Source organism: Uranotaenia lowii, chromosome 1 (assembly GCF_029784155.1).
Source record: "Uranotaenia lowii strain MFRU-FL chromosome 1, ASM2978415v1, whole genome shotgun sequence".
NCBI classification, from domain to species: Eukaryota; Metazoa; Arthropoda; class Insecta; order Diptera; family Culicidae; genus Uranotaenia; species Uranotaenia lowii.
Window position 1 is genome coordinate 165,875,832 of NC_073691.1, and position 12,688 is coordinate 165,888,519.

Consider the following 12,688-nt stretch of genomic DNA (forward strand, 5'->3'; position numbering starts at 1 on the left):
AAAAAATTATTTCGAGCCACCCTAGTTGGTCGAACCACTCTAACACAACTGGTTTCGAACGAACAACGTGGTTTCCTATCGGTCTATTATGACGATTGACCTTGCTGGCTGGCAATCGTATACAACAGCGGGGCCTTTTGTTTTCGGCTGATGATGGTCTTCTGCGATGCCGCGCACAAAACTTTATCACTTTCGGGTATATCTGATAACAGAGTGCCCTAACGGAACACACATCCGGATGATCAGGGCAAAATTCTTCACACACTATGCTATTTACGGAACACTAGCAGGAGCAACGAAACACTACCGCTTGTGGCGAGTGATGTGGAACGAATGCAACGTTTTATGTTATTTAAAAAACACAATCAAAGCACCCTTTAATTTACGCTTTTTCTTCCTAACGCCCAGTACGGCAACGCTATGAGTTCAAAATAATAAACAACTTTATTTGCGTCCCAAACATTCCTCCTAATAAGTTTCTATGGTTACATGTGGACGCCTTATACTTGACTCCGTGATGGCGTCGCCTTAAGCTTAGTCCACACTAGGCAACATGAACTGCGATTTTTGTTATGAAACGAACTTTGTTGTCTGTTGTTGTTGTTGGAAACCTGGGACGGTCTCAGTGTCTCCCGAAGAAAATTGGAGACGCTGAGACCGTCTCGAGACGAACCGTCTCCTAGTGTGGACTAGGCTTTACGTCACAATCGTTCATAAACAACTGTATGGATACAACGAACTAATATTTTTGGTTGTTCCCACCCAATGAGGTACACTTTTACTAAGGTGGCGCAAAGGAACGCACACTATTGCACGACGGAGAGAAAAAATAAACATAAACAAGCCCTGCGTCGCTTATCCAAGGAAAAATGCGTCGCGAAAATGGTCGGTAGTGACGTCACTTCTGTCATGGTAACTATGTTTACGAAGAAAAAACTTTACTTGTACTTTTGCAACGTTTCTTTCTCATCACCTCTCTTTCCACCACATTCGTTCCCACCTATAGATAAACCACATAGTTGCAGTTGTACAGCAACATGAAGGGGGGAGTTGGCAAACATTTTCAAGCTTCAAGCGTTATTTAACTATCAAAGCTTGCCAAGAAATATCTCGTTTGGTATATAAGCTATCTGTACCTTTGGCTTGAAAAGCAACATTTACGTGAAAAAGCAAAAGCGTTCGCAGCCTTTCCTCAAAAAAAAACATGACTTGTCTGAGCTGTTTTGACCGGACTTGGCATCCTGCCATTATGGCAAAAAGGCCATGGAGTGGTATGCCGCTAACAACATTCAGATTGTGCCCGAGGATAAGAACTTTCCCAGTACACCAGAATTTCGCCAAATCGAAAAATATTGGGCGACCTTGAGAAGACCTAAAAAATGGTTATAAGTTTCGATAGGGGATGCCTCCTCTCGACTTCATCATAATACAGGCCAAAGAATCGATAACCTTCGATGCATTCTCAATACATACGGCCATCATTGCAACGATATGTGACGGAACGGGTTTTTCCTGATACATGGAAGCAGCAGAAATAAGTCCTTCTGTCAAAACCGGGTAAGCCTCCAGGAGACCCATCGGCGTACCGGCCGATCTGTTTACTGGACACAGCAGGTAAGGTCCTGGAGAAGGTGATCTAGAATCGACTCTAGAGGTACACTGAATGCTTCCGTAGAGGACGCAGTACCGTAGATGCCAACCGCTCTGTAATTGAGAAAGCAGACAGAGCCAAGCTAATGAAGAGAAGAGGGCTCCGCTTTTGAGCGGTGGTGGCTCTGGACGTGAAGAACGTATTCAACACCCAGCAAACATTTTTGTAGGTATATTTCTCAACAAACTTTGCTATACGTTTCATATACATTATAAAATCATCTTATATAACTCGAAAAAACAGCATTTACGTACTAAAGTGGAGGCAATATACATACATATTTTTAACTTCTGGCTTATGCGATAAGTGTTGTAAAAATGGACGATATACAACACCTTTTACCGTACATCCTGACAGTATGCGAGAGAGCGCAAGTTTTGCTCTCAACGCATGCAAACCGTTGCCAGCGACAATATTTGCTGCTTCTCTCATTGGACAGTTTAACCAAATGGACCCTCTGATTTTTAGAAATCTGGTTGCACTGCTCATCGCAGAGAGAACAACAAGGTTGTTTTCTCACTTGAATCCCGCATGCGGGAGACATATTTGCAAACATGGCGGAATTTTGTCATATCCGAGTTGGTAGACTTCAACTAACCATTTTTACGATCATTTACTTGGTTTGGTAGGAATTACGATTCGCATTAACATTGTTTACGAGTTGAGCTGACATTTCTAATGCGATGTTATGTTTGCTGGGCAGCGTCAGTTGGCTAGCGATTGCGTCGTCGCTCATTCAAATGAGGGTCCCGGCATATCTGTATCGGCTTCTGGAAAGTTATTTCCACAATCGCCAACTACAGTTCATGACCGATAAGGGCATACGGACACAAGAGGTCTCGGTGGGTGTGCCACAGGGGTCAATACTTGGCTCGGTCTTGTGAAGCATCATGTACGACGAGCTCCCATCGGGAGCTGAACTCGTAGGATTTGTGAATGATGTAGTCCTCTTGGCGAGAGGCTCCTCTACACCGGAGGTACACAGTAGCTTTCCACGCAGTGGAAAGCTGGATGCGCTCCAAGTGCCTGTGTCTAACCCACCACAAAACCGAGATGGTGCTGATCACCAACCTGATCTCACCCCAAGCAGGTACCATTGGACCCTTTGGACCATGTGATATTGTGTCCAAACGCGCAATTAAGTACCTATGGGTCATGATCGACGACAGACTCAGCTTCACGAGTCATGTCGATTACGTGTGTAAGAGAGCGGCAATGACCACGGCCGCACTCACACGGATGATGTCGAACTCCTCGGTAATCCGCAGTAGCAAGAGGAGGATACTGTCAATCGTGACCACGTCAATCTTGCGATACGGAGCAGCGGCCTGGAGGCAGGCCCTGGGAAGACAGTTTAACCTGCAGAGACTTAGCAGCGTTCACAGTCCTCGTCGCCGAGAACTCAATGTCTAACTGGCAGCTGCAGCAGTGGAACAGCTCAGCGAAAGGAAGGTGGACCCATCGTCTGATTCCGCACACCGGGAGCTGGATCGGAAGAAGACACGGTGAAGTGGACTTCCATATAGAGTACTTTTACCGGTTTGGACATGTGGCTTCGCCATATTGCCCAGATTGTGGTGACGAAGAGGAAACACCTGAACACGTGGTGTTTGCCTGTCCGAGGTTGGCGACGGTCCGTACCAACATACTTGCCGTCTGTGGGCCAACACTTAGCATGCGGCCAGCGATTATGACAGCCCTGCAGAGGAGCTGGAGTCAACGATGACTCCATCGCCGGGGAGCATCTGAGTAGTGTGCGCCCGGTCCCTTGATCGAAACTTCAAAGCTAAGTCATCATCTTCTGCGTAGTGGAGGTCATGGGTTCGCCGCGAACGTGTGTAGGATACCCCCACCGCCCCCACCTAATCGTCAAATTCACCCAGTGTGATGGTTTGGAGTCAAATTTCCACCTTAGCTCAGCTTAGTTCAGCTTGACTCCTGATGAACGCAGTAACTAAAAGACGTCTGAAGTGTTTGGTAGTCTGATAACAACTAAAGTTTTATTTTCCTGACATGGCTTTCTTCGTCAGTAATCAAGGCAAACTTGGTTACTCTAACACCCTCGCTTAACCAAGTAATCCGAGCTTCATACACAGGTACTGGAACGGTCCTCTGGTAAGGCCTTTAGTAAAGATGTCTGCTACTTGATCCTTCGAGGCAACATACACCGGCTTGATGGTTCCATTCTGCACACACTCTCGGATGAAGTTGTAACGTATGTCAATGTGTTTTAACCGCTTGTGGTCTCGGGGCTCCCCAGTTACTCGGATACAAGATTGGTTATCTTCATATAAGGCAGGAGGAGTCTTAAAAACGGTTCAGAGTTCCGTTAGTAGATTGCGCAGCCATACAGCTTCACAGGCAGCTTGGCTTATTGACACGTACTCTGCTGCTGTTGATGATAAGGCAATAGTGGTTTGCTTCTTGGTAGCCCAGGACACCGTTGATGCATAGATCTGGAATACCAGAAATCGATTTTCTGTCGTCGTTGCTTCCCCAATCAGCATCGGCATATCCAACCAAGGATTCCATCTCTTACTGGCGTTGATAGACCAAAACAATGTCCGAAGTGCCTTTCAGATACCTCAGATGAGTGCTGTGAATTTCGGTTGGAGATGCTTGAAAACGGCTGCACTGATGTAAGGCCTTGTCGAAACGGTTAGATAGGTCAGACAGCCAATGAGTTCCTTGTAGGGTTTCTTGTTGTTTCACAGTATCCAGGGCGGTCACCAATGCGTCTTAGGATGGAGGGGTGGGCCAGCAGCAAATAACAAATTGCATCTTGTTCGTCGATTTTTGCTCCTCAAATCTCGCGAAACCTTGTCGAATTTCAGTAGGTGGATTTGGAACTCGACTTCTTTATGTAGCTTCATCGTCAGCAGTTTCCGGCGGAGAAAAATTTGGCTGCCGAAACCTTTCCGTTGTAACGTGTTCTTCAAAGTGTCCCACATATCTTTTGCAGAACGCTTGTCCTTCACGTACTCAAGCTGGCTTTCGGCAATCCGATGAACAAACACCGATTTACATTGATGATCTCGCTGTAACCTTTCAGCACGCTTCGCGGCCTTCGCAGTCCGTACTTCCGGTGTGTCGTGGCCAAATCCCTTGCATACGGTTCCTAGGATTTGCATCCGGAACAACCAATTGTCGATGTTGGTCCCATCGAAAAGCCATTTCTTGGAATCTTCGCTTTCCATCGTTATACCAGAACTCACAGGTCAGAGGGTGGGCGCATAACCTGATGAACGCAGTAATGGGTGATGGAATCGAAAAATTATTCTATCTCTCCTTAAGAAAAACCCGTAAGATCTGTCAAAAGTTGGGTGAAATTTTAGCTGCATCCCACTTGCACTAATGTGAAACCATCACCCAAATTCGGCAGAGCTTCCATCGCCTATTAAAAGACGTCTAAAGTGTTTGGCAGTCTGGTAACAATTAAAGTTTTATTTTCCTAACATGGCTTTCATCGTTAGAGCAAGTTCACTGGTGTTGGGAAAAAGTGTTAGAAATTCTTTCACTTTTAGCACATTTCGAAAATTTTGCCATGCAAAAACATTTTCAAGATCTGTGGCCTTCAAGTTTTTTACCAACACGTGTTGTAGTTTCGCATGCTGTGATGCAAAAATAGCAATATTTCTATCACATACGGCTGAAATAGAAACAGTGCAGTAAAAAAATACAACGCCCAGAGATCTTGAAAACATTTTTACATGGTAAAATTTTCAAAATGTCAAAATTTCTACCACTTTTTCCCAACACCAGTGAACTTGCTATTAGTGATCAAGACTAACTTGGTTACTCTAACAATTTCCATCTTCAATCTTTGTACTCGAAATGTTTTACAAATGCATAGTTTTTTTTTTTTATGAATATCCATTCTAATGATAAAGCTTTTTTAAATGTTTCTTTTTAGTTCATACATTTCGAATCCCAAGATTGCTGGCGTGTATAAGCAGAACGACTTCTACATCACCAATGTTTGTTTCAACTCCGTTATTGATCGAGGTTATCAATTTTGTACAAAATCCAAGAGAATACTGTTTGTGATAAACAGTAATTTCTCAATGTACAGAACTCATGCTTTTCCTCTTCAAAAATGGTCACTAGTCAAAGTTTCGGTTCAATTTGTGTCTGCATACTCAAAAAACATAATTTTAAAATCGTCAGAACCAGAGAAAAGTTTTAATCGCCAGCTTCCATAAAAGGTTTGAAGTAAAATTTCCACCTTTTGAAAAAACTAGATAAGGATAAGCACAGTTGTCCCCTGGGACGGAAGGAATCATCCAACCGGATGAAAATCCCCGAAAAAAGTAGTTGGCCCCTAAGGCAAGATTGACTTCTTTTTTCTGGAATTCTAGCCTGCCTGTAACGTACACTTTCGTGAAAAGCAATGTGTGTGTGAAGCAATGTATGTCTCCTTGTATACAGCGCTGTAAATATATTTTTTGTCAATAGAGAAATGCTTTAAAATTATCAACTGAGCTACTCTCAATCTCCCCTGTTCCTAATCTTGGCCGTAGCATAGTTCCTGCAAACGGCTTCGATGAAAAGCTCTTCATCTGACAAGACTAACTAACGATATTGTTCCGGGAAGCAGAAATTTTATTGTATTGTTTGTAATTAGATTCATAGAAGAATTTTACTAAAATTTGAAACATTTGAGAGCAAATCAAATTCATTTTATTCGACAACAGTTTTGTTGAAAAATGTTATGAATGATTTTTAATAACAGTTTGGATTTTTTTTTTCTACAATCAGTGGATAAAGTGGCCTATCATACAGCTGGTTGCATCATTATCGTTCATTCACATTGACCACGAGCCGTTAGTCGTCGTTCGTACTTCGGCTCATACATTTGAAGTGATCAAAGAATTTTTGTTTGAAATTTTTTTTCGGAATGCGACTATGTGGCACCATTGTGTAAGTATTGAACATCTGCCCTATACAACAAAAAAGAACATTCTAGAAAATTCTTTTTCCCTCTAGATTCTTGCTGTCAATTACACGATTCAACAGCGGTATCATAACTGTGTGCCCTTTTCTTAAACCCCTTGGCTGTAAAAAATATGATGTAAATTTCATCAATCCTTCCTTCCAATGGCCCCCGCAATTCGAGATACAGGTTTACTCGGCCGAACTTCAAAACATAGTCATCGTTCAACCCTCCCAACAGCTCTTCGATTCAATTGGCTCCTCGCTGAAATTCCTGATTCTTCGCAGGTGCATCTTATCAAGTTTCTACCTCCCCACCGGACTGGAACATTTGGAAATAACCGGAACGGAAATAGAAGAATTTTTGCTGCCGGAAAAGTCCGAAATTCAACTCAAATCACTCGAAGTAAGAAATTGTTCTTTCGGTTGGCTTCCGAATGTTTTAACTCAAATGAACCGTCTGGGGAAATTGATAATCGCCGATTCAGAAGAAGATGAAGTTTCGCTGAATGATTTTTCCATGCTCCAGGCAGAAACTTTGGATCTCAAAGGATGCAACATGGACGTAACTTCTATTGAAAATCTACAGTTGACTACAATATGCATTAATAAGTTCAAACTTACAATGCCTGAGTTTGGCGGATGGACTGTTCCGAAGCTTGAGCATTTGGATTTATCTTATAATCAAATAACAGAGCTTCCTAAAAAATTACCAGTTATCAACAACGTTCAGCATTTGCACATGAACTTCAATAAAATAACAGTTGTCAATATGAGCGAATTCGAAACTTTCGTAGCTTTGAAAACATTAAGTTTGGAAAGCAATAGTTTAAGCAATATTACGATCGAGAAGAAGATGGAGTTACCAGTAATAGAAGTGCTGTCTTTAAGCTACAATTATATAAGCGATTTAAAATTCCTGGACCAGATTCACATGCCAAATTTAAGATTTCTTGGACTCAATGGCAACGGAATAGTGAGCCTCCAGTCAGTTATGCCACACTTGAGAGCTAGCTATCATGTGGCTTTCCAGATATCAGTGCAGGGAAATCCATTGGATTGTTATTGGGTACAGGAGGAAATCAACAGGCTAGAGGACTCTATAATTTTCCAAGGCTACAACCTGTACATGGAAGTTTGTGGCGTGACGATAAGCATAAGCTTCTAATACGACAATTAGCCGATAAAAAATTCCAGGCTGGGTCACGTTCTTCCAGGTGCAAAAGAAACAGTTGGTTTTCAATAACAATTTGGAACCGAAAAAATCTTCGCTGGGATTTAGCCATGTCATAGAACAGACGAACTATTCACGAAAAAAAATTCAACAGAAAGTCTGGGAAAATTTAAACCTTAATTTTGGCAAACACATGAATCATTTTGATATAAATAAAAATGCTCTTAAAGATTTTCGCTAAATCCCCAAATCGGAGTTTTCATCAACATCAGCGCCGGCGACATTCACATTTCATGTTGACCAGATATCTATAAAACATCGTCCAATTGTCGGAACCAAACAACAGAAAGGGTTGCCGATTGCTGAGGTGTTTGCTGAATTGATATGACATTTTTTATCGTCGCTGGTTGGCAAGGTTGCCAATCACCAGCGCCAAAATTTCGGATTTCAACTGCATTGAAAATTACTATGTATACAAGTATCAAGTAACAATGTTTAGTATTCTTTACACTGAACCCAAAATCACACTAAAAATACATTTACAAAACTCCCTTAAAAGTGAAAATTTAAATTAATTTATTCATGGCTCATGTATAATCCATGGCTCATGTATACATTGTCCTCACCCAAGTTTCAACTGAGCAAGTCAAAAGAGCTTTGTATTGCAGGATTCTCTATTGGCACCGGTGGCCCTGGTTTTAATCACAGGTTTTGATCCAAAATAAGACCCAACGCGCACAGGAACAAAGAATTTCGGATGGAAATCGGCAAAGACCCACGCAACGAAAAGGGACCAGCGATTGGAAACTTGGAACATGGAACTGCCGATCTCCAACGAATTGAAGAGTCGTAAATTCGACATCGTAGCGCTGTGGTTGCCGATCGACCCACGAATGTGCCGTTTGAGAATCAAGTGCCGGTTCTTCAACATCAGCATCATCAACGTGCACAGCCCTCACCTCGGAAGTACCGGTGACGACAAAGACGGCATGATATCAAATTCGTCATCCGGGATTTTAACGTTCAGGTTGGCCAGGAGGAGGAGGAATTCAAATCGACAATTGGAAGGTTCAGTGCGCACCAGCTGACGGCCTCAGACTAATAGATTTCACCTCCTCCGTACGTAGTAGGTAGCGAGTCCGAGTTTTCAAGAATAAAAGCGCCGCCTCGAGGAGCTGAGCAGCTGCATCGTTCCCAGGAAACACGAAAGTTCTATCAGAAACTTAACGCATCTCGCAAAGGCTCGCAAAGGACGGATGCATCTTGAGCTGATCAGAAGGTGGAATCAGCACTTCGATGAACACCTGAATGGCGCACATGTATGAGATCAGGACTGTGGCGTAGCCAACGACCTAGAGGAGCCACTCCAAAAGATGAGTGAAGTTTAGGAAGCCATTCGCCAGCTGAATAGCGAAAAGTCGGCTGGGAAGGGTGGCATCGCAGCTGAACTCATCAAAATGGGCTCGGCGATTGCCAAAAGGGTGATACGGTCAAAATTTGGTCAATATCAACTTGACGTATTTCTTTCAATTTTGCATTTTAAAAACCTGAACACTCCTCATCTTGAAGGTGTGTGTGTAGAATGTTGCTCCTATTTTGATTTTGGAATTCACTCTTCAGTTGTCAAAATGCCGTCCAAGGAAGAAGAGCAGCGTATCAAAATTTTGCTTGCGCATCGCGAAAATCCGAGCTACTCGCACGCAAACTGGCAAAATCGCTAAAAGTTGCCAAATCAATCGTTACAAATGTAATTAAAGTGTTTGAGGAACGTTTGTCGACAGCCAGGAATTCTGGATCGGGGGGAAATCGAAAACCGGAAGCCGCTGAGACGACAAAGAGAGTTGCCGGTAGTTTCAAGCGAAACTCTAACCTCTCTCTCCGAGATGCCGCAAATAAGCTGGGTGTATCGTCTTCAACCATGCATCGAGCCAAAAAACGAGCCGGACTATCGACTTACAAGAAGGTAGTGACTCCAAATCGCGATGATAAACAAAATACGACGGCCAAAGCGCGATCGCGGAGGCTGTACACGACGATGCTGACGAAGTTTGACTGCGTGGTAATGGACGACGAAACCTACGTCAAAGCCGACTACAAGCAGTTTCCGGGACAGGAGTTTTATACGACAAAAGGAAGGGGAAAGGTAGCAGATATTTTCAAGCACATGAAACTGTCAAAGTTCGCGAAGAAATATCTGGTTTGGCAAGCCATCTAAACCTGTGGCTTGAAAAGCAGCATTTTCATAGCTTCCGGAACTGTCAACCAAGAAATTTAAGTGAAAGAGTATTTGAATAAACGTCTGCTGCCTTTCCTGAAGAAACACGGTTGTTCCGTACTGTTTGGCCGGATTTGGCATCTTGCCATTACGGTAAAAAGGCCATGGAGTGGTACGCCGCCAACAACGTGCATGTGGTTCCCAAGGACAAGAACCCTCCCAACACGCCAGAGCTCCGCCCAATTGAGAAATACTGGGCTATTGTCAAGCGGAACCTAAAGAAGACCAAAAAAACTGCTAAGGACGAGCAGCAGTTCAAGGCAAACTGGCTTTCTGCGGCGAAGAAGGTGGAAAAGGTGGCTGTACAAAATCTGATGGCAGGGGTTAAGCGTAAGGCCCGGCAATTCGGATTTGGAAAAGCGGAAGCCTAACTGAATATTTTTCCTGAATTTTATACTAATTAAACTTGAAAAAGTAATTTAATTTGATTTTTAAATGAACGATTTCACCGATTTACACGCGTTTGTCGATGAACAAATTTTGACCGTATCACGCTTTACACCAATTGATGGTCCGGATCTGGGACCCAGAACAGCCACCGGAGGAGTGGAAGGATAGGGTAATATGCCCCTGCCCCATCGACAAGAAGGGCGAGAAATTGGACTGTGAGAACTACCGAACGATCATTATCCTAAATGCCGCTTACAAATTGAATCCTGAATACTACTGAATACAAATTACGGCAAATCCTTCGAAAATGTCAAGAACATCAAGTCCCTAAGCACCATCTATACGAGAACGGCTTTTCCGGGAAGATGACCAGACTGATCAAGGCGATGATGGATGGAACGCAGTACTGTGTGCGGATATCGGGTGAATTGTCGAGTTCATTAGAATCACGCAGGGGGCTTCGACAAGGCAATGGTCTATCCTGCATGATGTTCAACGTGGCGCTAGAAGGTGTTATTCGACGAGCTTCATATATTGCTTTACTGATACTGGTTCTCTTATACCAGTCCTAAAAAATGTTGATTAGAATCTGGTCGCCCGAGTGGAATGTTTGTTCGGAATTTTGGACTAGTGAAAATATGGGTCTAAACCGGTCAATTAGACCTTGGCTACAGTTTCTCTAATAAACTATGTTAACAAGTTTTTTATAAAAAACTGTAGATCATTACATATCAATGCAATGGCTTCTGTTTCCTAAGGACAATTGTGAGAGCAACTGTAGCCCTGGTCAAATAAAACAATTTAGACCCAGTTTTAGATAAAATACTTCCAAAACCATTGTATCTCACCAAGATCAGTAGTCAACCTGAATAGATTTTAGACGTGCAAAATGAAATCCCAGCAAAGGTCACAAGTCTTCGGATAGAGGAAAATAAATAAACACAATATACCGTAAAAAAAATATACTTATCGAGAAAACAAAACTTAAATTTATGGAACTACAGGCTAAACTTAAACAATCTGCGACATCAAAAACCTACTAAAGGTTCGCTCGTACTCTACGCTTCTTAATCGTAAACACCAATCGTCCCGCATGGAGCGTTCCAATTGCTCTCTCCTAATAGTATAACTTAAAATAAACGTAACTTTTTAGCAGTGGATTCTAGAGTTGGGGACAAACAAATCATTAATGAAATCAGTACTGGCATAAGCTAGTTGAGTCCTGCTAACGAACAAACGTCTCAGTCTACGATCTACCCTAATCAGTTGTTATGTTTGTCCTGCTGGAAGTCGATGTTCTACTAAAGTGGGATCATACGTTTTGGTTTCGTTCCGAGGATGATGAGAAATCCAACATTCCGAATATGAGAAGTAAGATAAAAATAAAACTTGAAAATCAAAAGAAAGTAATAATTTGAGCGCCACTCGGAGCATACGAGTTCAATGTTGTTTATGTTCTCTTCTTGCAAATAGTAAATCGATGAACGACGAAGGCAAGTGTGCCGCGAAACGACGACACTAACCGATCGGTGCTCGGAAAACGGATCTAGCTGGCCAGGGTGCTCAGCAAACCGATTCCCCAGCGCCAACCCTAGTGTAGCCACTCGAGGAAGTTGACCGTCACAAGCCAGGGAAATACCATCGAGAACAGAATACCGGAAAAGATACCGGTGATGAGCATGGCGGCGGCAAACATGCCAGCCGTGGTGGCGTGGTGTGATTCGACGGTTTGCGGCGCGTACATCATTCCCAGAGAGCTCAGATAACCCGAACTGTAGGCCATGAATATCGCAATGCCCCAGTAAACCCAATCGTTGTTGATGTAGATCGGCAGCAGTCTTTCTACGCCCAGGGGCCGATAGTTGCAGAACAGGAACAGTGGTAAAAATACCGCCCGCAAAACCACTGGCCACACTAAGTACTTCGGACTAGGCCAGGTGATCCAAGAGGTTGTTAGACTTCCCAGCATGGCGAACACGTTGAACGTCAGGAAGCAGGTTACGCTCACATACAGATCATCCCCGATGACGAAGTCTGCCGCGGAACGTTTGATGTCCGAATGGACAGCCGGGAAGACGGAGAGCGTTATGAAGAATACAAAAAATACGTTGAAAAGCTGAGGTCCGGCTTGCTTGAAGATTGTCCAGAATGGAGGCCTTCCGCCGACCTTAAGGCCTGCTCGCTTCTGGGCCTCGGCCTCCTTTTCCTTCAACATCTCGTGGTACCGGTAGAATTTCTGTAATAGGATTTTGTGAAATTAGTATAA

General features: G+C 43.2%; 2 protein-coding genes across 4 annotated transcripts in view; one reads left to right on the forward strand and one right to left on the reverse strand.

Moving 5' to 3' along the window:
- Window positions 1–12,688, reverse strand: part of LOC129743401 (equilibrative nucleoside transporter 1) — a 111,131-nt gene that overhangs the window by 7,728 nt on the left and 90,715 nt on the right. For 2 of the 3 annotated variants that reach the window (XM_055735494.1, XM_055735550.1), the window contains exon 8: window positions 11,370–12,658. In XM_055735494.1, coding sequence (XP_055591469.1) covers window positions 12,014–12,658 — 645 coding nt within the window. In that variant the 3' untranslated portion in view covers window positions 11,370–12,013. Of the gene's footprint in view, window positions 1–100; window positions 12,659–12,688 lie in introns of those variants that run through there. The other variant, XR_008736605.1, reaches the window with a different exon arrangement.
- Window positions 6,448–8,136, forward strand: LOC129743569 (leucine-rich repeat and death domain-containing protein 1-like). The gene is made up of 2 exons (XM_055735654.1): window positions 6,448–6,571; window positions 6,638–8,136. Exons 1-2 carry the CDS (start codon window positions 6,549–6,551, stop codon window positions 7,749–7,751), a joined length of 1,137 nt encoding a protein of 378 aa, XP_055591629.1. The 5' UTR covers window positions 6,448–6,548; the 3' UTR covers window positions 7,752–8,136.